Source organism: Metarhizium brunneum, chromosome 2, assembly GCF_013426205.1.
Source record: "Metarhizium brunneum chromosome 2, complete sequence".
NCBI classification, from domain to species: Eukaryota; Fungi; Ascomycota; class Sordariomycetes; order Hypocreales; family Clavicipitaceae; genus Metarhizium; species Metarhizium brunneum.
This window is the reverse complement of record NC_089423.1, coordinates 3,938,081-3,962,264: the sequence shown is the minus strand read 5'-3', so window position 1 is coordinate 3,962,264 and position 24,184 is coordinate 3,938,081. Positions and strand designations below refer to the sequence as shown.

General features: G+C 52.7%; 8 protein-coding genes across 8 annotated transcripts; 2 read left to right on the top strand and 6 right to left on the bottom strand.

Annotated features, from left to right (window-relative positions):
- Positions 1 to 1,137: 1,137 nt before the first annotated feature.
- Positions 1,138 to 1,834, bottom strand: G6M90_00g041490 (uncharacterized protein; the record flags this gene model as incomplete). Its single annotated transcript, XM_014692008.1, has 2 exons — positions 1,138 to 1,637; positions 1,690 to 1,834. 2 exons carry the CDS (start codon positions 1,832 to 1,834, stop codon positions 1,138 to 1,140), a joined length of 645 nt encoding a protein of 214 aa, XP_014547494.1.
- Positions 1,835 to 2,799: 965 nt separating this feature from the next.
- Positions 2,800 to 5,000, bottom strand: Gtpbp1 (GTP-binding protein 1; the record flags this gene model as incomplete). The annotated part of the gene is made up of 5 exons (XM_014692007.1): positions 2,800 to 3,137; positions 3,208 to 4,005; positions 4,083 to 4,271; positions 4,349 to 4,886; positions 4,947 to 5,000. 5 exons carry the CDS (start codon positions 4,998 to 5,000, stop codon positions 2,800 to 2,802), a joined length of 1,917 nt encoding a protein of 638 aa, XP_014547493.1.
- A 798-nt stretch (positions 5,001 to 5,798) lies between these two features.
- On the bottom strand, positions 5,799 to 6,181 carry G6M90_00g041470 (uncharacterized protein; the record flags this gene model as incomplete). The annotated part of the gene is made up of 3 exons (XM_014692006.1): positions 5,799 to 5,839; positions 5,891 to 6,002; positions 6,059 to 6,181. The coding sequence occupies 3 exons, from the start codon at positions 6,179 to 6,181 to the stop codon at positions 5,799 to 5,801; spliced, it is 276 nt and encodes a 91-aa protein (XP_014547492.1).
- A 535-nt stretch (positions 6,182 to 6,716) lies between these two features.
- G6M90_00g041460 (uncharacterized protein) lies at positions 6,717 to 8,834 on the top strand (the record flags this gene model as incomplete). The annotated part of the gene is made up of 1 exon (XM_014692005.1): positions 6,717 to 8,834. The coding sequence occupies one exon, from the start codon at positions 6,717 to 6,719 to the stop codon at positions 8,832 to 8,834; it is 2,118 nt and encodes a 705-aa protein (XP_014547491.1).
- Positions 8,835 to 9,493: 659 nt separating this feature from the next.
- G6M90_00g041450 (uncharacterized protein) lies at positions 9,494 to 11,546 on the bottom strand (the record flags this gene model as incomplete). The annotated part of the gene is made up of 2 exons (XM_014692004.1): positions 9,494 to 10,870; positions 10,938 to 11,546. The coding sequence occupies 2 exons, from the start codon at positions 11,544 to 11,546 to the stop codon at positions 9,494 to 9,496; spliced, it is 1,986 nt and encodes a 661-aa protein (XP_014547490.1).
- A 3,677-nt stretch (positions 11,547 to 15,223) lies between these two features.
- On the bottom strand, positions 15,224 to 18,007 carry G6M90_00g041440 (uncharacterized protein; the record flags this gene model as incomplete). The annotated part of the gene is made up of 2 exons (XM_014692003.1): positions 15,224 to 17,764; positions 17,828 to 18,007. 2 exons carry the CDS (start codon positions 18,005 to 18,007, stop codon positions 15,224 to 15,226), a joined length of 2,721 nt encoding a protein of 906 aa, XP_014547489.1.
- Positions 18,008 to 18,626: 619 nt separating this feature from the next.
- On the top strand, positions 18,627 to 22,175 carry elg1 (Telomere length regulation protein elg1; the record flags this gene model as incomplete). The annotated part of the gene is made up of 1 exon (XM_014692002.1): positions 18,627 to 22,175. The coding sequence occupies one exon, from the start codon at positions 18,627 to 18,629 to the stop codon at positions 22,173 to 22,175; it is 3,549 nt and encodes a 1,182-aa protein (XP_014547488.1).
- A 289-nt stretch (positions 22,176 to 22,464) lies between these two features.
- On the bottom strand, positions 22,465 to 23,262 carry G6M90_00g041420 (uncharacterized protein; the record flags this gene model as incomplete). Its single annotated transcript, XM_014692001.1, has 1 exon — positions 22,465 to 23,262. One exon carries the CDS (start codon positions 23,260 to 23,262, stop codon positions 22,465 to 22,467), a length of 798 nt encoding a protein of 265 aa, XP_014547487.1.
- Between the last annotated feature and the right edge of the window lie 922 nt (positions 23,263 to 24,184).

Here is a 24,184-nt window from a genome sequence, read left to right as displayed (position 1 = left end):
GCTGTGTGGCTATTCTCATTGCATTGCTCGCAATGCCGCTTCACCCCGACATGTCCTGCAAAGGTGGCCAATATGACACGCCTTCCTCTTGCATCACATTATAACGTTACTCCTGGTCACTTGCTTGCTTGTACCCTTGAAATTCGAATTTCCGAGGCATAAAAGCATCCGTCCCGCATGACAAGCCTGGGCCACTGGCATACAAAGTGCTGTTGACGCGCATAGCAGTAAAATGCAATGCCTGAATGATATCCCTGGACAACTACGTCATTACTAGTCGCTGGTCCCGTCGCCCCATTATCAGTCTGCGACCGCCAAATTTCACCTCCATCAACATAAATCCCGGCATAATTTGGCGCAAGTGGATAATGCGCGAAAACCAATTGAGTTGCAGTCGTGGACGAAGCCAGACGCCACCAACGAATTCTCCGAGCCAGCCGTACCTTATCGTGAAACAGATACTAAGGTTAATTGCCCCTATGATGTAAATGCTCCCTCTCAAACGTCACGGAGATTATGTGAGTTTATCGCGCAAAGGCCAAGGAACTCAGGAAACACGTCGTAGATCGACGACTGGGAATAAATAGCCTTCCACATTTAGAGGAGAACTTTCACAAACATCTTTTGTCAGGCCAATACTCGAACCGTCGTGACATGTGGAACGTTGGCTAGAAGCCTGGAAGTCTCGCATCACGCCAACGAAGCGTCTGGGTTCAAATAGCAAAAGCATACCATGGGGCACATTGTCTAGGTAGCGAGTCATTAAAGATCGTATTGACATATTTTCTCGGAAATGCAGCCCGTTGACTCGTCCCCCAAGAAGCTAGTTATCCTGCAACAGCCGTGAAACAGTCACACAGGACCTCGGAAGCAAAACTACAATCAGACGTCATATAGTGGGAGGCAAAAAGATTTTGACCCAAAAGCGCACCGACATATCGCACGCCAGGCCGGTATATTGCAACATGTCGTCGTATACTTGGAGATGGCTGTAATAGGTTGTCATGGACTGTTTCCCGTATAGATGGTAACAAGGGTCAAGGAATGCGTCACAAGTGTTCAATACTTGATTACATGACATCCGTTCAAGTCGTCCTCAACAACCGGCAAGCAACAACCGCAATAAGCAAAAGATGGTCACTGCGGCCCAATAACCACCAACTCTAAAGCACCGGCCTCCAATCCCTTGTCCGGCGCCTCCTCCATCTTCTCCAACGGATAAAAAGCAATAACGTCCAAACCAGCCGCCTTCCCCAGCTTCAGGACCCCCGCCTGCGCCATCTTAATGAGGGCTCTGACATGTGTCCTCTCGTACATCCAAGATGCACGAAGCGCCAAGTCCTTGAACACCATGGGGAACGGGCAGCGCGGCATCGCCACGCCCACCAGTGAGACAGACTTGTCCGTACCGCCGGAGGGAAAGAATCGCCTGGCCCAGGGACTCCGAATCCGTCGCGCCAGGGGGTCTGAAATCCACAGCAGCGTCCACCGGGGCCATGGGCGGCAGTAGCCGCAGCCAGATTGCCCGTCTTGTCGGCCACGATGGTCCTCAGACCGGGATAGATGCCCTGGACGGAGGAGCTCCAGGGCTGTCGTGTCCGGCCCGGAGGCGGCAACTCGGCCCACGCCATAGCCACCTGAGGTGTTTGGGTACAGTTGCTTCATTCAATGTTGGGTGGCCGCCGGCACCGGCAGTGCCTTCAATGAGTGCCTCGGCGGCGTTGTGCACCATGGCGTGGAGGACTTGGATGGTATTGCTGCCCGGGCCGGGGTGGGGCGTCAGCACCGAGTCGACGGTGGCCTGGCCCGGTCCGTGAAGCACAATGGCCTTCATGGTTGGGGGGGAGCTTTGTTTCTGTGCAAGTCATGATGGCGATGGGTTAGTCCTTGTCGGATAATGCGAGGGGACAGGACGGCGATGCATGGGCGGGAGCTGGACTCGTTTTTGTAAGGCAATGGTCTCTTCAGACCCGAGTTAGGGGTCAGTCTCGGTTTAAACTACGATACAGTCTGCCTTGGTTGCAGATCAAGGCATTTGGAAAGTAGAGTTTTTCATCCCATACGTTTGATGGCGTCTCTCACGCATGTCATTCCCAACAACCAATCATGGCAGAGAATATATACGAAAACAGGCAGGCGCCTGTCCCGGTTGTCTTACAAGTCATCTCCGGAATCCGCCAGTCAAGTTTCCACCATCAGCACCATTCTCCAGCCTCTCCCAGTCAGTCCGCTCACAACTTCATCTATAAGCTACTCTCTTTTTCAGCTGTACATCCATCGGGATTTGGGAGAACACCGAGGTCCCGGTGGAGGGATCTGGACGAAGCCCCCATCCACCACGGCCAGATATGCATCTACATTGAACGGTGTTGCGGGCAAGATCCGGAATCCAGGCAGTTAATTTGCCATCCGAGAGCCGTGCTCTCCGCTGTATATTCCGGCGTTAATGTCCAGAAATAGGAGGACCTTGTTTTAGGCTTCACACCGTTGTAGATGTAGCAGTGCCGCATCTGCTCCTTTGCGTGACGTGGTGATATATTACGATTAAATCAGAAATGGGGGGGGGCAAAACTACAAACAAGAATGAGGAGTAGACCTGTACAAAGAACATTTGAAAAAGAAGCAAGATGAAGAGGGCAAAAAAAGCAATCGCTCTATGGATTCCGGTAGCACAACAAAGCAAAAACGTCTCCAAAATCCCATGCAGGAAAGCACAGAGATTATGATGATATCGTAAAAGATAGCCCACTCCCCTCGCCACACTGTCTGAGAGAAAGACCCAGCGTCGTACAGGTTCTTCTATGCACTGACCCGAACTTGCCGTCCCGCGTGAGGCTTGTCTTGATCCTTCTGGTCGTCCCCATTCGCAGACTTTTCCATCAACGGGTGGTTGGGGTCATAGCCAACGGCCTTGACAATGCCCAGGCCTTTAGTACGACCCTCGCGGAAGAGCAGTCGGTCGCCTGGCGCAAGGTACTCGGGCCGCTGGACGAACTGGAACGCCACCGTGGCTCTGTCCCCTGTCCGTATCAACTCCCTATCAATATCGATGATGGCGCAAGTTTGGGAGACTGGCCCGACGTGGAGCATCGCCTGGTACTTCTTCTTGATAGTGGTGGCATGGGATAGAATCAATACTGTTTTGTAGGCAGGTTTAGTACTCGCGTCTAAACACACGTCGTTGTCCGAAACAGCGTCATTTCTTACCTTCTGCAACGAATTCTCGGTGAACCTTGGGGTTAGGCTCGCCTTCCACCTTGGGAAGCACGACCATGCCCTTGCGCACGTCTTTGCGCTTTACCTTCTTCAGTGCGAACGAGGCAGACTGGCCGGCAACAGCGGCGGGAACACGTATTCTCTTGCGCTCAATCGATCGAATGGCTGTAGGGGTGAACTGTCCCAGGGAGTCAGGCCCAATCAGGACATTGTCTCCCTCGTGAACAACGCCAGACTTGACGATTCCAGAAACGACTGTCCCTGTGAATGGCACCGAGAATGTGTCGTTGACATGAAACTCGAACGGCGCATCCGTATTGTATCTCCCGTGGTGGGGGAGAATATTCAGAAAAGTCCGGACCAAGCCCAAGTTCTCCCCAGTCACGTTGGAAACCTGGAACACGGGACATATTCTCTGGCTGACAAATTGTGTGGCTGTGTTGATACACTCCTCGCGGTTCTTGATAAATGTTGGGACCTTGCGGGCTCCCGGGCTCCTCATGATCTTGGTGATTTGGGTAATGGTCTCCTGCAGAATATTTGGAGGACAAATGTCAATCTTGGTAACCACGACCATGACGGGCACGTTGAGAGCGAGAGCGATTCCCAGGTGCTCCTTGCTCATGCCAACCAGCCCATTGTTCGCGGCAACCATGAGCAGGCAGTAGTTGGGGCTGCTGGAAAGCAGCCCAAAGACTGTTGTTCTCAGGTATTTCTCATGGCCAGCCAAATCGCTAAAGGTAATTACCTTGGCACTTCGCTTGCCAATGTCCTCCCATGACAGTTTTCCTATACCCGGAGTTGTTAATAAAAAGAAACTATAGCCAGATGCCAGAGACCGCAAAAGGCAAAAAGCCGGCACTTACGTCCAGGGGTATCGGACGTGATTACTTTCCCCACGCTATCAAAGCCCATAATCTCCATTCCGACGGAACTGGTTCGACCACTTTCGATTTCGTGCTTGTGGCGGAACAGATTCACACGCGCCTTGCCTCTTCCATCGTCCAAGTCACCCTTTACCAGCACTCCAAGCATGGAGCTCTTTCCAGCATCAACTTGAGTGACCAAAACCAGTCAGCTCCCTGCGCAACCTCCACGCCTACTACGTATGATATTGGGGAGGCCGACTTACCATTACCGACAACGGCAATTCTAGTCTCAATAACATCTTCAACATTAGTGGGAACTCTTCGTATAAGAATCTTGCCGTTGCATCCACCTCCCTTGTCAGGCTTATTGGCGGTGCTCTCTGCCTCGAGTTCGCCACCGACGTTCTTGGTCAGAAGCAGTTCACAGTCGGCCCCGGCAGCCTTTGCCGCAGCCGCCAGTCTCCTGTACGCGGTGTTCCAGTTATCCGCGGTCAGGTTCATGGAATCTCCGTTGTTTTCGTAGCCCAGCTCGAAAACGGTCTCGCCCATCCCCTCCTCGATGCGCTCGGCAATGACATCATGGAGCTTCTCCAATGTGTAGTCATCCGTCCCGAGCACAAGGTCTCTCAGGGGTATCCTCGGTGCAGTGTCTGCCAAGTCAAGATTATCAAACAGTTCATCCAATTCCTCGTGGTGCTCCGCGTCATTGGCACTGGACGTGGCGACAACGTTGGTCCGTCTTGACGCAGGGAAGCGCAGGTTCTGCTGCTGCTCCACGTATTCGGCAAAGTCGCTCAAGGCCTTGAATTCTCGTGAGACCAGCGTCGATAATGACTCAATGCTTTGCTACGTAGAACTTACAGACTCGCCCTTGCGCTTTTCATGCGCTAGTGCTTTTGTGTTCTTGTTGGACATGGCTATTCGCCAGACGACAGGACCGTGGAGGGTTAAACCAATATTCGAGGTATCATTGGACTCTCTTGCAACGGGGAGGGGAGGAGAAAGAAGGAGCACGCAATAGGTCCTTGGGGATTTTCTTGGATATATGTAATGTGTGAGTAAACCAGCCTTGGGTTACTGCGCCACGGCTTCGGCCAGTTGACTCTTTTGGTTGCTGCAAGGAGTCATAGATGGACTAGGTTGCGATGGAGTACCTCGTTACGGGTCGGCGGGTCGCGGGGCGAACAAGTTGCCTCCCGAGACCTGATGTTATCGATAAGGATTGAGCAGGGGTGATGAGCCCACCAGATAAGGACTAGTATTTCACAACACGATCCCCGATCGGACATGTGCATTTATGCCTTGCATTTATGCAGTGGTAATGTTTGAAGGCGAGTGCTTTGGACAGCGGTAGCTGAAGCTTATAACATTTTTTTTTCTTTCTTTCTTCTTATTAATCCTTCTATATTTCAAGCCATCTGCCATGTCATCCGGGCCAGTCAGACAAGATTCGCAAGTCTTCCAAAAGCTAGAACCTGGAAGATTTGAAATCATCACGAGGTTCTGAAGCTATGGACCGTCATTTAGATAAATGCCCCTAGACGCTTCGATGCAGCTGAACGGCTGCATGCTAGCTCTGCTAGTTCAACACGACTCCTCTTTGATGGCCTGTGTATACTATGGATCTGATGAGAGGTTGCAAGGAGACGTCAACTCATGAATCCAGTAGTCCACGTGTTCTCTCTTTGCGCCCACCACCCGTCGTCATCCGCATCAGAAAGGGACCTGCGGTGATATTAAAACAACACTGTCGCCTTTGCTTTCCTGTTAGCACAAGCGTCGGCTGCCACAGCGCCACGACATACCTCGGACAAAAAGCATTTCTGATTTGCGGTTGATTGTCTCCTCGTCTTCGTCGACAGCATAAATTGTCTCTTCAACGTCGCCGAGAACCAAGTTGCAATGGCTGTCGTAGGCCTGCAGCTTGTCAGTCACCCCTTACCCTCACATGATTGACTTTTGAAATGCCTCACATGGAGCTTGCCCTTGAGCTCACGGTCACCTCTGAGCTTCACAAAGACCACCTCATTCAGCAGGAGCCGGACGAGGTCGAGGGGCTCCGAGACATGGCCGGTATCGTCGCCAGTGTCGGCCATTTTGAGCGAAAATCGACGTGTAGCCTGTTTGCCTTTGAGATGAGAGTGTATACCAGGCGCCAGGCTGCCAAAGCTGCGAGCGTTTCCCTTGGTCAGCGCGTCGAGTTGAATGCTTTTGAGTCGATGAGAAGCGAGGCGCCCAATGATTTCTGCCTTGAGCGGTGGGGTGGAAAGGCGAAGGGTCGACGTCTGGTGGAAAATCCTCGGGTCTGGTGCTTGGCATGTCCATTCAGAGCGGCATAGGCCAGACTGCAGTGGACTCGCCTTGCAGTTGACGTCTGTGCTGGCACCTGGGGCCTCCTAGAGCAATTGAGTCTGGTGCACTTGCATGCTCCAATCAGGAGATCCTTGGGCGCGGTGGATTGGACGCGGTGGATCTGAACATTGAACTCTCACAGATCGACATCGAGAACCCCGGGTTTTGCCCCGTCCTTCTCGACTCGACCTTCTCCATGCTGCCCGCACGCGCCAGAGCCCTCGTTTGTCTGCAGTTGGTTGCTTGGTGCGGATTGCTGCCGCGGTGCACATCGAGACAATGGCCCTGAGGAGGCCTCTCTGGACCAAGGCGAGCTGGAATCGGCCACCCGCCGTCAGCCCATCTCGGACAGAGAGTCCGGCGACATGTGCCCATGGCAAGCTCCTCAGCCAAGCACACCCACGACAACGACAACGACAACGACACCTGGCCTCTCATGCGCCCACGCCGGCCGCAGCAGCTCCTCTCCGGCATCACTTCGCCGACTTCCTCCCTCCTCGCGGACGCACGGAGCTCGACCTTGTGCTGGATGCGGTGCAAACTCGGGACCCCGAGCTGTTGTACAAGGCATTCCTCCAATGGACCGATCTCCTCAGCAACCCGAGCTCGCCCTTCAACGACGGTGCCGTCAGACAGGCGCAGGAGCTCCCGGGCCCTTCATTCTCCGAGATATTACGCAGCATTGACCCTCTGCTGGCAACAAGGAAACATGATGTTACACATGGCCTCAACCTGACCCAAGGCCAAACTCAGTTCACCGATGTTGGCAAGTTGGTCGACCAGTTTGGAGTCCGCAATCACCATCGCCAAGTACTGCGCGGTATGCAGATACTCATGGAAGTCCGTGCCGGCTCCCGCTATGGCTTGGCGCCCGCCGACTTTGACGTCCTTCTACGATGTGCCGGTGCTGCCGTCGACTACCAGGCGGCCAAGCGATTCTGGGCCATGATGCCGTCCCAGGGCCTGCAAGATGTCCGCACCTGCAAGACCTGGACAGAATTCATCAAGTCCCGTTTCGTGGTCGAGCCTGCGTACTATCAATGGGACCGCTCGCGCGTCGCCGTCATGGCCCGAGACATGTACAGCAACCGGTCACCGCTGCCCATGGCAACATTGAAGCGCCTGGACAGCGTCAGACACTGCATCAACGCCTTCAAGAGGAGGCCCTGGAACCGAAGGCCCGATGAGCTGGACGAAGACATGCGACGCCTTGTCCGACGACGGATCGATTTCCGCGGCTACAAGAACCACTGGATTCGGGGCTTGTTCTATGGCCATGAGATGGACGAGGAGCTTCTTTGCGCCTCCCTCGTGGCCTTTGCCCGATCCAGTTCCCTACACTCAATCAAGACGCTGATTTTCAAAAACTACTATGGCATCATGATCCACCAAGATGCCGAGTCCAATCCCGAAAACCCCCAAATCTCAGGCGGAGTAGACCTTCCTCCACGCTCCCCCATCAAGCCCACTGGCAATCTCCTCAACGCCATCGTAGAGGCCTTCGGGTCCATGTCCCACGTCCCCCTGGGCATGAAGCTCCTCGACTTTGTCTCGCGACGATATGACGTCCCCATTCCCCGCGAGACGTGGTCCAACCTTCTCAACTGGACCTACCTCTGCGCCTCGAAACCCTTCAAGCCCACGAGAAAGCTCCTCGAGCACTCCCAATACGCAGTCATATCAGGCGCCGACGTCCGAGAAGTCTGGAACGTCATGACCTCGCCGCCATACAACGTGAGCCCGTCGTTCGACGACTACGACATCTACATCAAGACGCTCCTCTCGCAGCGCTCATTCGTCCGCGTCCTCGCCATTGTAAGAAACGACATCCTCCCATTCTACGAAGCCGTCGTCGACGACTACGAGCTCGCCGTCCAGGATGAGATTCTGCAAAACGACCTCGGGCCCTCCCCAGAGGCCACTCACCGTCGCCACCAGGCTGAAGTGTACAAGGACTACGTGCGCCACCGCATATCGAGCTGGTTCGACAAGCTCCTCAAGACCGCCTCCGCAAACAAGGGGCACCGCGACGGAGTCGTCATGAAGACCATGATACCAAATCTGCTCGCCGAGTTCGCCGACTTCTTCCCCCACCAGGTCCGGTACCGTACCGCCCAGGGCGCTGTGCAAATCACCCGTCCCGACGCCGTGCGCCGCTTCCAGTGGGTCCGATGCTGGCGGTCGACCTTGCCGCAGAAAAAGGCTGGCTTCCACGTTCGCGACCTGGACGGCTCTGATGAGCCCGACTTTGCGTATCCCGAGGCACCTGTCCTCAATGTGCGCGGGTGGCACCGCAGGCCGCGGAGGAGAATCGCCCAGCTAGGAAGGGCGCCTAGGCAGGAGGACGCGGAATCAAGAACGTGGTGGCATCGGCTAGAGGAGGAGCTTATTATGTAAAATATCGTGTGGGCATGCCGTGCATTTTGGTAGCATTTACAGTGTTGAGGCATAAGCATATAATTGTGTATCAAGTGGGCGCATTACACAACATGGCACGTGCAACCACGCATGTGGCGCCCTAGGGTTTTGCCTGTTTGAACATGACCCAAGTTCATATATTTCTTTTACCGTGACAATTTCGTTTCCTGCAGTGATACAAAAGCAAATTCATAACCGTTCAAATATGTATGCTATGCGCTGTCCTCGTCTGCCATGCCTCATTGCCGTTTGGGGTATATCCAAACAAGTAACCAGAAATTAACAAACATCCTAGGGCAGCTTGAAGTTCATTTCAACGTGATTCATGCATGGTACATGTCTTCATTATTTTCCAGTGTTTCCCAGCCACACATCAGCTAGTCCCTCCCCATTGGAAAACAGCATATAACAGTGGAAATGCGCCTCTTTTCGTACATGGTTCTGTTATTCCCTCAAAGATCATGTCCACATTAAATAAAAAGCCAAATAAAGGAGAATTCAAAATGCCAGAGATGACCAGTAAGTTAGTCAGATCACATGAATCGTACATGCGCCGAGTAGAGCAAGCAGCTTTGAAGGTGCACGCTAGTTTCTGATCTGGTGATATCGTGATTCGGAATACGTGGTTTTAGCCATGACTAGAATCCAACTGCTGCTTCCGTTAAGACGCCGAGGAGGCTTGCGGCGGCACCACCGATGCTCACAACACCAATGGTTTCGCCCCATGTTTTCCTCCTCATTTGTCTCTCATCTCTGCGATCCCTCCGACGGCCATGTTCGCTGCGATTTGGGTGTCTGTGACGGTTGTCATCTCCGCGTGGCCTCTCCTCTCGTTTTCCGCTATCCCGATGGTCGCGGTTTCTCCGCGGCTCGTTTTCTCGCCTTCTATTATAGCCATCGTCATATGATTTCGAACTCTTAATGTCTACCTCATGGGGCTCTGGATCGAACCGTACGTGGTTTTCGTTCTTGTTCTTTAAGATAGGCCTCGGCATCACTGTGCTAGAAGGGGATGTCTTGTCCTTGCTGGGTGGACTGACAATGTATGGATAAGTTTTTCTCCCTCTTGTTGACGTCGCATCTTCATGATCTGTTGCATCGCTTTCATCCCATAAAACACTTTCATCGTCATTATATTCGCGGCTGCTCTTTGACTCGGCTCTGTCGCGTTGGGTATACCGGTTTTGGCGTTGCGCTGTTGGATATCTTCCTGATCGAGCAGCACGACAGTCTGCACTCTGTCTGGCATAATCCTGTATTTGTTCTCGGGATAGTCTCCCGAGTACTGCCACATATTCTGGTCGCGCCTCGTACCGGACACCGGCACGCTGCAGTACCTCTGGGCTAACCAACGACCTGCGGATCTTTGTCCAGGATGCATCCATAGGGATCTCTTTGCCATACCTATCAGGTGCCAAGCGAGATACGATTCCTGGGCTTGATGAGAAGGTACCTGGTTGCGCTCCAGAGGCAGATGGATATCCTGGCTGCGGATAGCCCATATTAGGAGATCCGCCCACAGAATTAGGGAGATTGGATTGTCCGTTGGTTATATGCGGAGGTGGCCAGCTTCCCGACATCTCAGGAGTTGTCAAACCCGGGTTACTCGTCACACCAGGGGCCCCCAGATGTGAGCTAGATGGTTTCAAATGCATAACAGCCATGCCTGCACTGATGCTGTCCATATTGATCAAGTCCTTGGTGGAAATAAGAGCAAGGGAGCCCTCCACGGCGCCCGACCCATAATCGGAGGAGAATGAATGATTATCGTTATCAAATCCTCCAGCCACGGGAGCGTGATCAGGCATGCGCCACTCTTTCTTGATGATAGGAAAACACTTCTCGTTTTCTACATAAGATGAGTACAGCTCTTTTGGGGCCAAAGGCTCCTTGGGTGGAAGCGGTGGTGGTCTCTTTGCGGCTTCGTGCTCAAGCAAACCTCGTACTGATGGGGGAGAACCGCCATCAGCCGGTGACATAGCTTGAAGCCCACGAATATATGCGCGAAGCACGTCCTGTACAGAGCAACAGATCAGCAACAGCGTAAGGTGATATCATGTAGCTGAGCAACGGGGGACTGACCTTGTGTTTGTGCAGAATGTGGGGGGAGAATCCTTCCATCTCAAGTTCAGACTTGAATTCTTGCCACATGCTATCCTCGTCATTGATGATGCCGCTATTTGTATTCCAACGACGAAACAATCGTGCAGCGATATTGTCGACCTTGTCTTTAATATTTTCCAAGTTGGGCTCGCATCCTTGGGGAACAACCTCGGGTGCATTATTCGCAGGATTATTTAACTGCACCGTGTCCAGAAACATATCGACGCTCGTTGTCTCGTTGGCAAGGCGAGACCGCACCGCGGCTATTCGATCTACCAGTCCATCTGTTTCTCGGCCACCAGCACCATCGAACTTCTCTAGAGTGGTTTTAAGCTGCTTCAGGGCAAAATCACAGTCCTCCACGATAGGTCTTAGCTGACGGGCATAGACAGAAGCATCTGCGCTTCTTAGCAATGAGTCAGGGTCAGCAGCTTCTACTCGTAGATGTCGTAAAGCAAGGTGTAGTCGCCGGACGGCAGCGGCAACTTCGGTAAAAAGTGGTGACGGATATTTTTCGACTCGAACGAAGAGTGTTCTGGCGAAGGCATCGACGGCGTCGATGTGCTCAAGCTCGGTGCCGCTGCTCATTGCTGGGTGTCTGGAAGATGAGTTCGTGTAAGTCGTCGCTGTCGCTAATGCTCCCCCAGCGTTGATGCAGCTCGATCAACCTCTGGGGTCGAAATGAGATGTGAAAATTGGCTCGTAAGATCCAAAGGGCTGGAATGCTGCCGCTGTTTTCGAGATCTATCTCTCTGTAAATGACAATACAGCACGTACTCGGCCAGGTATGCGTAAGAACTAATACGTGATGAGTCCTCGTGATGGCCGTGTGGGTACGTCAAAGTGGTTTGTCATGGAACAGGCTCTTGCGCGACTCGTTAGTTGAAGTATCGGCCGACGGCTCACGTATAAGTGGCAAGTCTGAGAGTTTGTTCGCCAGGCACAGATCCGAAATTTCCAACGACGAGTGAAAATATTTTTTTCCCACTCCTGGTGAACAGATGTGGCAACTAAGAACAGAAATAGGCCGTAGGCCGTGCCGATGGAAGGTGGCCTCGTTGGAAAGCCCATGCTTCTGCCCTGTCGCCAACTTTTGAACTCTCACGTCAGGTATCTGCTGGCATGTCAGCGGGCGTGATGGATGATGCAAGACAATGGCTGCCACCCACACCACCTTCATCCACTCCTTGGCTGCCCTCCCCTCCAGTTTCCCCATGCTCCTGCGGCGTTCCCTCATGACAAGCGCAGTGTCCCTGTCCCCCATGTGTGCGTCACAGCGGCCATGGCTCAACGAGGGTGCTGCAAACCCACATGCACACTGCTCACACAGAGGGCAACGTACAATCAGTGTTGACCTCAATGCACCAACATAGGCATGATCTCCAGAGACGGCCGCCTCCCCGCGTGACCCCTGTACTGTACGGGACTGTTCCAGGGCTGAAAGGCACAAGAGGGCCTGACGGCCAGTCGTTCTCGATCGTCGAAGGCTAGCCAAGAAAGGGACACTGGCTGAACACCCTCAATACCCTCCTTGTCAATTAAGCCTGGCCTGATGACGTCCAGATTCCAGATGGAACCTTCCTAGGTGGCAGTATGTGAGAAATTGTACAGCAAATACTACCGAACACAGGGCTGACCAACCAGCGCAAAATCTGCACGTGCCACTGCTGCTGTACTCCGTCTGGATGTCTAGGTCTTGTGGTCCTCAAGATGCTCCCTCCCGCTGGCGGGAGAAATGTTGCGCTGCCAAACTGCGTTTTGCTTTCAATGTTGCTCTGTACGGCCCCGTAGCTCAGCACTAGGTGACTGGCTGGTTTCGGTCCCAGCAGCCCAGACCCAGTCCGAGGCTTGCGATTTGGCGTGTGTTCATTGCTCATCAAGCTGGGGTCTGTTGGCTGGTGGTTTCTGTGTCGAATTGCCACCACGTGAGATGATCGGGAGATGGAACTGGAGCCGAAGCTGCATCCATGTCTCGTTCGACCAGGAGCTCGTTGGCTGGCTCCTCCGGCTTCAGGTTAGAACAGCCTGCGTACTAGCATTGTAGGTGCCTAGTACGGAGTACGTACCTGATAGTTGCCGTCATGCCCGCCTGCCTCACATGGCGGCCCTCTCCACTTCCCGCCCAGACATTTAGTGGCGGAAGGACCGGCCGGCCAACCGTCCCAGAGCAAGTTGCAGCATTCGCCGTCATGCATGAATGTTGTTCTCGACTCAGGAGTTCGCCAGAGTCATTTCTTCATCAAATCATGAAACGTTCGGCTTCTCGTGTCTGACTTCGCCATCGCCCTCGTACCTGGAAGCTGGTGTGCCTGGTCCCGAGGGCATGCATGTCGTCAAAGGGATGCCCAACGCCTAGTGCGTTGGGGCTGTGCCTGTGTTCATCGTGTTTACAATATCGGGCTCGGCCGCCGTCCACGAATCCGCCACTTCCACCACCATCCAAGAATTCGCTGTGGGGGAGTCGTATCAAGTACTACAAGTTTCACCAGGGTCCTGGTTAGCTGCCTGCACGTCACTGTGAGGCTCTTGGCTCTTCCTCTTGGCTTGTCTTGGCTCCGAGGGACGCCCAACGCCACCATCAAGGATGGGTATGATTCGTTTTCCAGTCCTTTGGTCTGGGACCCTCTGAACCTCTCGATACAGTCTTAGTAACGGAATATTGAAGTTAAGAGTGAGTCACTGCCGTCGGTAGCACACAGGCACGTCAACATCGCCCCCATGGCTGTTTTATTCCACGAGGCCTGATGTACGAACTACCGAGCATAACATCTGCAAGCACCATGATATCTGTCTCGACTAGTCACCTCCGCAGAGCCGCAAAATATACCTCATGCTCCTTTGTTCTCTCGTTCCCCACAGTTCAATTCATGCCATTTGCCTGCATTGTGGTTGGATCGACTCTTTAGGCAGCAAGGGACTAGGAGCAATCATACGCGACGCCCAGTTCTTCGCTATTAAGCCACGTTGGGGCCAAAGGCCCAAAGCGACTACGAACTGGAGTGCCACACCCCAAGGCTCCCAGCAAGTCAGATTCGGTAGCTTGACTTCGGGTTTCAAGTCAGCTATCTCTCCAACGGCGTGACGGAACACGCCTTAATGTGCACTATGAAAACAGCAGCTTCCAGAATCTCCCTCTATCCCCCTAGTTACTTGCTGCGCCTCTCTGCAACCGACGAACCACGAGATCGGCTGCCATAGCCGACTCAGTCTAACCGTGGGATATCGCACCCAAGGCACGCCGAAAGCTACCGGCTGAGAATGTTCCAAACAAATCCCTTTGGGTGTCCGAAGGTGCCGATTTCGTACCGGGCCCACTTTGTCTGAGATGCCTCGTAGATAATGTATAAGTATCTTTTTATGTATTTTAAAGATAAACGGTACTTGTATCTCCATATGATCTCCTACTATATTAATTTATCTTTCTATATACATGGAGATAAACGGTACGATGGAAATTTTGACGTCCCCGTGCCCAAGTGGCTGTCATTTACACAGGCAGCACCAGGCCAGGTCCATGTTGTAACAACTTGTAGCACATGGCATCCGACTCCCCTGGACAAGCTTTCCGAACGCCATCCCCGTCATCATTGCTTGATTAGCCCGTAGATCAGCCTCCCATTTTGTCACATCTGTGATTATCCGTTCGCCTCACTGCAACGAGCTAGGCCGAGGTCAATACGTCGTCTTACCTGTCAACTGTAAATCGACTAGTACTCGCAAGAGTGCATGGACAAAGTGCGAATCGTAAGCGATTGTTATCATGGGATCCAGGCTAGTTCGAGGATCCCCAATAACGCCCACATCAGGACTGAAGTTGCTGTACATGCAAATGATTTTCCTGTATCAGGATTGTAGGCGCGTTTCAGGGAATACTCGCATTCGCTATCTATTCGCGGTATCAGAGTCATGCAAATGTAGCCAGTGTTTGTTTGTACAAAATCAAAACCATGTGAGCCACCCTGAACGCCTTCTGGGGCATATTCTGCCCATCGTCTATGCAACGTCTATGCAACCAACATTCCCGTTCCATCTTCACAGCCTAGCATTTGCTCTCCATGTCACCAGGGCGGCATTAACCAACTGCGCCCTGGAAACACTCCGCATCTATGCCCGAAATCCATGCCTTGGCTCTGATAGGCCTTGATGCAATATTCTCAGCCGCACTGGATGCGTTACAAACATTGATGCCTTCCTGATATAGCTAGAGGACGAGATGCGGTTGTGTGCATCCACACTTGGACCGGACGAGACAGCTTCGATGCGGCTCAAATAGCCAGCTTCTCGAGTGAATAAGCCTCCACTTTTTGACTTATCATATGTCCCGTTTCTCGTGAGGTGCGATTAACAACCTCACCACCGGAAACCACCTTTTCTCTGGTAGGGAGCAATTTCATCTTCAGCCCAAGTGGCAGAAGTCGAGACTCTTTGCCCTCCAAGTGCAAAGAAATGGGTTTGTTTGGGGTCCAAACCTGACGTGCCGCCCAGTTCTTCTCTGCTGTAAGCCCATACCGTACAGCCTCACCCACAATGCCGTTGAGGAGAACAGCTTCCTCCAAGCCTTCCAGGGCTGCAGCAACCTCCAGTTTTAGGGCGGTCAAAAAGTCACCGGTCTCAGTCTTGTCCGCCCAGGTCATAGCATCGTTAAACAGCCATCCTCCAGCACCGACTGCATCCAGGCACCGTCCGAGTAGGTCTGCAATGAGGGTAATGACGCCATCCGGGGGAGGATCGTTGCCTTCAGAGTCAAGGCTAGTGGGATCAATGTACAGGGTTGTCCAGGCTCCGCGAACCAATTCCACTCTAAGTATGTAGATGAAAGCTAGCACCTCTTCGGTTCGGACTGTATCACGGAGAGCTTTGACCGTCGCAATGGCTGGAATGCGCCACAGCTTTGTGAATGCTAGAGTCAAGCCGCGGGAGCGGCTGCTTGACTCGTCTCCTAAGTAATGCTCGGTGACAGCAATTTCTCTTTCGAGATCATCCAGGTCCACTTCCTGCGTATCGCCTTCTTCGTGAGCTTCATTTGCCAACAGCTTAAGCTTATTCAGCTTGTTCGTATCCGGGAGTAAATCCATGCTCAGCATAAGGCTTCTGATTGCAAGCAACAGCTCTACTTCCCCCAACTTTGTGGCTTGCAGGTAGTTCAGCAAGAGTGTCATAGACGGATCAGCATCAGTGAGGCTGTGGATTAAGTCTCTGGCCACAGCCTTGATCCCCGAAGCTTCCAGAGGAAGCACGTCGCGGAAGGCTGAAATCAAGTTGGAGATTGTCAAGTGACCTGCAACAACCAGGTAAGTTGTGACGTTGCTGTCTGGGAGAGCCAAGCGTAGTTCAGGCTTCGGTTCGTCAGATGAGGTCGTCTCCACTGAGAAGACTTGGCTTATCGCATATATCACCCATCGTCTGTCAACAGGGGGGTATGAACCAGTCTCTGTTTGCCAGTCCCATTCGGGTAGCTCTTGAGCCTCCACGGTTGCCTCCCCATTCGCCAAGGCAGGATCATTCTGGTTTTTCAAGCCGAATTTTTGCCGTAGTAGGTCTTCCCATTTTCCTAAGGCGTTGTTGGCCAGCATTTCGTTGGCTGCTAGGATTTCCTTGTGGTATGCGACCAGGTACTCTTCAGTCATGCTTCCAGGGATTAGGCGGGAAAATTCCGCAGACACTGACTCGCCCTTTGAGGGCTTTGTTTGCACCTCGAATGGTGCCCCTCTACCAATCGAGTCAATCAATAGCCCTTCCTTGCGTCGCTTCCCATGATAATGAGGAGGCTCCACGTGAATGGAAACTAGCACATTGTCGATCAAAGCAATGGCGAGATCCTGGCTGCGAAAGTAGGTAATTAATTGGCAATTTCGTGCCTGTTGGTCTTCGGCTGGGAGTTCAGATAGATCCAAATCAGCCCTTCCGTGCACAGAGCTGTATTGGTGGTTGTATAAGACCATCGAATCCGTGGATGTGGTGAGAAGGAATGGTCTTGAGAGACGTATAAATGACTGTGTGCCAGCCATTTGGATCATAGACTTCTTTTTCGGAACCGCACTGGTAATATCGTAAACACTGAGCACATCGTTTGCGAGTTCTGTGAGAAAGCCTGAGTGAATGTCCACCTCGTAAACCGGTGATTCTTCTCGGGAGGAGTTGGCTGGAAGGGGACTGATGTCCAGAGGAATCAAATTCTGTACGCCAGGTGCAGCAGCAGCTCCGCCTGGCAAAGTAGCCAGGACCAAAAGATGGCGGGTTGACTTTCCTTCGGAAGCGCTTTTGACGACGACGAAGATGAGCGAGGGGTCAACGTCGAGGGCCCGAGGCAATGCGCTGAAAATTTCCAGCCTGCTTTTGAAAACTCCCTCTCTAAAGTCGGTCACACTTCCAGATGAGACATACTCCACTCGTAGGCTTTCAATGGCTCCCGCAATAACATCTTGGATGGCTGGCTTGAATGGGGAAGACCATTGCAGGGTGAGGTCTTCGCCTGTCAGATAAATAACTTGCCCATCTTCGCAGATAGCTACGACATCTCCTACTGTGTTTCCCGATAATGAGGATGTAGTAGAAGAGGAGCCAGTAATGTGAATCGGGGATGCTCGCAGAGTCTGAGAAGTTGTTGATGTTGTAGTCTTGCCATCTGGATGTACGACATCTCTGAACAATGTAACTTTGTATGACTTGGCATCTCTTGTAGCAATATATGTATACCGATACACATCTTCGCTGCCTGACCGCCGTAGTCTAATAGAGTACGGAGCGCAGGTGAAGGATTCTTGAGGTGGGATGGGATACGATGTGATGAGTCGCGACGCAGGAACCTGTCCTTCTTATTAGCCAGATTGTTGTTGTAAAAGGCTTCCATGGAATAATAAAATACGCACATCGTATATACTGGCTGTTTCACCATCAACTCCAACGGCTAGCTCCATACGCTTCTTCTTTTTTTGGCCAGGCCGTAAACCATAGACCTCGCGAGCAACAATACGACCACCAGTGTGGTCAAGAGGGCGGGGCAAAGTGGCCAGCACATATGGTCGATGAATCTTGTGTTCAGACGCCATCGCAAACGTCCGCCTCTGCTGTGCAGCAGAGCTTTATTTCATCAATTGAGGGAAATAATCGGCGACGGCGGCGTCTTCAACGACCTGGTGCTGCGATTTGTATAATTGGTAAACCGAGCCAGAAAAAAAAATACTGGCAGCGGCCCGATACAAAAATCCGGAAGTGGGGCTGGCACTCCATAGAACAAGGAAAGTGCGAGTGGTGGGGTCAGGATATGCAGTCCCAATGTGTGGCCGACTTCTGCTGAGGCACGTACCCTTTAAGTGGCCACGAGCGCGTCTCCTCCAGAACGCGTCTGGTAGTTACCAAGCAAGTACTCCGTAGCAAATCGCGGGTCCACAACCGACACTTCCATCGCAACTTCCACCATCAATTTCAGATCCAGCATATCACATTTCGATTTTTCAGCAGGGTCGCCAAATCAACCACTATGGCATGGTGATAATCAGGTTTCCCGAAGGTATTTATCTGGGCTGTTTGCAATGCTACGGATACGATAAGTTAAACAGGTATGGAGTGAGCGTGCAGAACCTTGCCCAAGCAGCTAACATCGCCCTTTGCCGGAAAGCTGGTAAACGAGTCACTACACGTCAAATGGGACCTGTGTTGGTAGAAAACATGGGCCGTAATGGCATTGGTGAACCGTCATCCCGAAAACTGCACCCTTTCTTCGCCAATGGTGCATCTGGTCTGATCTCGACCACTTCGACGTCAAATGATACCCCGAACACACGGCTTGGCAGTAGCGACATCTCCACTCCCGTGATTGATGCTGGAGACGACGGACACCCTACGAGAAAATATAAGTCTGATTTAGCATCTCAATATGAGAGAGATACGGGCCCTCAACAACTCAGCCATGCAGCTGATGCACCAGGAGCTGCTCTCACTCGCCCTCTTTCCGGCTCTGCTCAACGCCTTCCGCCTTCTAAGATTACCGGACAGGACACTTGCATGTCAACGAAAAACCAATACGAGCTACAATGTCTGTCTACTCCCTCCAACATGCCAAACAAACCCCTAAATGATATCACCCAATGCGCTCTGCCAACGACCAGCATGGACCAGTCCGAACGAAACGCGCCGCCACAGGCAAAGAAAGTACTGAGACTGAACCCTAGAACTGGCACTCTAGGATCACCACCCAAGACGAAACAAAAATCTAAGCGCTCCCTGATCGTCTGTATCAAGTATGGTCGGGATGAAAAATCAAGGAGTGAAATTGGAGAGAAAGTCACACGGGTGTTGGACGGCAGCTTACAACTCCCGGAAACACCGACAGAGCAGCGACCACATAAGAGTGTAACCAAAACCAGTGATATTATCGCCAAATCTTCTACATCTACCAAAGGGACTCACCCGTTCTTCTCAGGCAAACCGAATCCTCGTTCATCAACACCTATTCAATCAACAGATTCAGGAACAAGGTCGCCTGCTCAAAAGAACTCTGTATTCATGTCAACGCCTGTGTCTCCCAGGAGACCGAGGGACTCATTCTCGTCAACAACTGCTACGGCGGAATCACAATTTGGTATCAGGCCTAGAGGGACAAAAGTACCTGGTGCCAAGCACCCCATGTGGCCAGCGCAGGGCATGTCCCATGTTCGAGGGAATAGCTTCAGACCGCTTTGTACCACGGAATGTAGGGTCGAAACTGGCGGATACAAGAAATTCAAAGGACAGGTCACGACCATCGGTCCAAATGAATCAGTGCTGGCTGCTGTTGTCGATAGATTAGACGTCGCAGGCGTGCGCCGTAGTTTGCCGCAGGACAACGACGCTTTCAACCCTGCCCCTGCGGAGCTCCGCATTCCACAAAAGCGATGTGAGAGCGGTTCAAAATTACAACGTCGAATACGACCTCAACTTACAATTACCTCACCATTGGCATTGGCAGGAATAGAAGATCCATGTTTGGACGAACTTGCAGGGCCACCGCCAACGCTGGCTCATCCAGCCATCAGCCGCCACTATGTCTCTCTAGGGACACACCTATCGGCATACGACAGGTCTACCTGTGAGGGATCCTCTTGGAATCAAAAGTACGCACCTGTCTCAGCAGCACAAGTCCTTCAGAAATCCAAGGATGCCCTTCACATAAAACAATGGTTAGAAGGAATGAAGGTTCAATCAGTTGAAACTGGTAGCGGTGACGTCACTGGAGATAAGGGCAGATCAAAAGCCGAGTCATTACCGAGAAAAAAGAGGAGGAAGAACAAAGTGGATGATTTCATCGTCGACACTGACGAGGAAGGGAGTGATCTGGAAGAGATCTTTGGAAGCGATGGAGAAGAAGATGGGAGCTCTGGCAGATGCCTCAAATCTGTCGTTCGAGCTGGTGGCGCAAGGTTCAAGGAGCCGGGACAGCTGAGGAATACCGTTGTCATTAGTGGCGCAAACGGCTGTGGCAAGACCGCCGCTGTATACGCTATTGCGAAGGAACTTGACTTTGAAATATTCGAGATAAATTCAGGCACCCGGCGAAGTGGTAAGGATGTTCTCGAAAGGGTTGGAGACATGACGCGAAATCACTTAGTTCAACAGCACCGAGCTGCGCAGCCATCAGTGGATGGAGGGCTTGATTATGAGGGCAATGGGTCGACAAAGTCTGGCAAACAAGGCAGGATGACGGCTTTCTTCAAATCAAAGGCTGCTCCTGAGACAAAAGCAAGGTCAAAGCAAGCTATAGGTGGCCAAACTCAAAAGCCGAGTTCGAAAGCTCAGAAACAGTCTCTTATCCTGATTGAAGAAGCGGATATATTATATGAAGAAGACAAGCAGTTCTGGGCAGTCTTGACAGGCATGATGAATCAGTCGCGGCGACCTTTCGTTATCACTTGCAATGATGAGAGCTTAGTCCCGCTCCAGAGTCTAAACCTTCATGGAATCTTTCGCTTCATGCCAGCACCAGACCCTATTGCGGTGGATCTGTGTCTTCTCATTGCCGCAAATGAAGGACATAGTCTCCAGAGATCCGCCGTTGAGTCCCTATATCGAGCTCGTGATCGCGACCTACGAGCCACCATTTCTGATCTTAACTTCTGGTGTCAAATTGGAGTGGGTGATCGCAGAGGAGGATTCGACTGGTTTTACGCCCGGTGGCCCAAAGGTTGCGACTTGGATAATGACGGTGATGTCGTTCGAGTGATTAGTGAGGATACGTACCAGAACGGCATGGGCTGGATCGGACGGGATGTTATGATATCAGAGTGCGACAGGTACGACCGAGAGGTCGAGGCCTTGCAACAGTCCTGGAACTTCTGGCAAGTGGATATGGGCGATTGGTGTCAATCCAATGAATTGGGGTCGGTAGTAAGGGCGGCATGGGACTCGGGCGACACTGAGGGCAAACGAGCAGCCGCACTTGAAGCCTTGGACAAATTCTACCAGACAATGAGCGATGCTGACATTTGTTCTGCGGGTATGTGTGCAACTTGGCTGCAGGAGCCCGTTGATCCGTCGCTTCCTGATCTTACTAGCAAGGCGAGAGAAGACTTCATAATCGGGCGTACCTTGTTAGAAGCAGATGACTACATACGCCCTGTCATGCCTGGCAAAACGATTTCCATGACCTTGCGATCACAGGCTCGGGCGCGGTTACGTTCAAGGCTGCAAGACGTACAACCATCTCGAGACAATGCCGGTTTGTGCGCAGTCAACGAGTCTAGCGCCATCTCAAGGCTCGAGTCGTCATTCCATGACACTTCCAAGAGCGTCAACCGGATGGACATGGCCCACGCATTCGATCCAATAGCCATAGCGCCCAAAGCGCAACCAAGTTCACATCTCGACCCGTCTGTCTTTGACCGCACGATGCAGCTGATTGTTCTGGATGTTGCTCCTTGGATTCGTGGCATCGTGGCCTTTGAGAATCAGCTCATGCAAGAAAGGCTAAAGCTAAGCCATGTATTGAGTGACGGCGTCACAAGGAAGCGCATGCGCAATACGAGGAGTGCGTACTCGGCGCTTGAAGGTAGCGAACGAAGAAGCACGCGGCGGGAACAGTACTTTGGCGGCTGCCTTTCCACCGGCCTGGTGATGCGCACCGGGGGTGATTTTTGGCAGGACGCTGTTGCTAAACACACGAAGGGCGACGTCCTTGGGACAGAAACTCGGTACAGTCAACAGGGAATTGCTTCACGGCCTGAAGACGAGATGGATTTATAAGGCAAGGATTGGCGGTGCAACAATGATATGGGGCAAATCTTGATGGCGTCGCAATGCATATAGAAAAGGGATATTCACACGAGAAATAAAGTTGGATACATGGAAATCAGGCAGAGCTCTACTTGAAATATGAAGCTGGTCCAACCCACGAGTTTTTCGATGCATATAGTGAGCAAGAAGTATGCTAGCAAAATGGAAAATGCAACACGGGTATCGAGCGGCAAAGTAACTAAAGTAGCAGCGTGAAAAGAAAAAAAAAGGCGTTGATCGTGAGAAGTCGTCTCATCATCTATACCCGCGGCCACCATGCCGCGGCAAGTCTCTCCACTACAGTAAAGTCATCTTCACGACGAGCGCGGTGTCCCAAATCCACATCTGGTAGCTGGGGAAATCCTTCCGAAGCATACAATGGCTCCCCCCTACCCTGTTGACGATGCCCGGGCCCCGGCCTCTCCCACCTCGCGGTGTCAGCAGCCTCTTGGTAGACTCTCCTCCGGAGCGGTCCCAGGCTTCGTCCCCTGGGAACTCGTTCCCAACAACTTCTGCTCCCCGGCGAGGGGGCCGCGGGACCTCTTTCCACGGCCAGTCTCTCGCTCTCGTAGTCGTAGTGGTAGTGGTAGGCCCTGCCCCTATTCATACTACGGCCCCTCTCCCGGCGACGGACGTCAGGGTCACGGCCATTGTCGTCCCCAAGCACCTTGTCCCTGGCCTTGTCCAGGCGCGTCTCCCACTCCTCCTTGGCGCCGTACAGCATGCCCTTTGGCCAGAACCTGTGGGCGACAACGGCCGCCACGCCGATGCCCAGCAGCAGGCCGGCAGAGTCCTTGATGAGGCTGCCCCGGTTGTGCTCCTTCTCCTGCTGCGAGTCCCTGGAGCTGCGTCTGGGGGGCGGCCGCGACGCGCTGCGTCTTGTTGATCTTGACGGTGAGCGGGACTGCGACGGCGTCCGGGACCGCGATGGCGACGGCGACGGCGACGGCGATGGCGACATGTGCCATCTCGCGCGGGACGCCGATCGAGGCGCGCCGTCTGGACCTGCACGGGAGTGTGGTGAAGTCGACGCCGACGGCGGCCGTGGTCTCTGCATGGCGGCCGTGAAGGTTTCGTGGACAAAAAGACGTCACGACGCAAGAAACCCCAAACCATGGCCAGTGCGGCGACACACCAAAAAAAAACCAGGGGAGCCCAGGAACAGCCCCGTGCTGTCTGTCTATGGTCTATGGCCAAGTCACCCACCCCCTGCTCGTGGGCGTGCTTTCACAACGCACTTACTCCGTATAGGTCGAAGCTTTAGGTTGTGAGACTTGCACGACAACGGCTGTTGAATGGATACACAAAAAAAGAAAGAAAGAAGAAAAAAAAAAAGGCCCAACAATCGCCGTGCGACTCGAATGCAACCAAGAATACAAAGGCAATGGGGAAGTATTTATTAATTAAAGAAACAAGAAAAAAAAAACAGGGCGACGGGCAGGGGAGAGGGCGGTGCATGAGGCCATTCGACGTCTGCCCGACAGCCTCGCGGCTCACGGCACAGCCCCGGGAGGGAGCCGGAGACTTGGGCGACATCAAATGGAAATGGAGTTGATGCGCAGGCTCTGTAAATTTGTACCATCATGAGCAGCTGGGTGTTGTGTTGTGTTGTGTGACGGACATGGAGCTGCAGGCGGGCCCCTCGGGTGGATGGATGTACTACTCCGTACTCCGTACAATCCAAACACCGAAAGAATGAGGCTCTTTCTTTTCTTTTTTTGTCGAGGGCTTTGTATTGGCCATGGGCTCAGGCGAGCACTTACTTGTTGGGTAGTCATGCGCGGTCAGCCTGTGCGGCCTTCAATGTTCTCATCGTTTCCATCCAGGCCGGTGACCCGCCAGAGGGAAAACAAGCCTTCATTGCAACACGTTTGAACCTTCAGCTGCAGCTCATGACTTCAAACACGGGGGGGCCATGGATGGCCCAGCGGACATTTATTCGGCCATGGGTTGCAAGGCGGTGTTTTCCCGCCACTCCC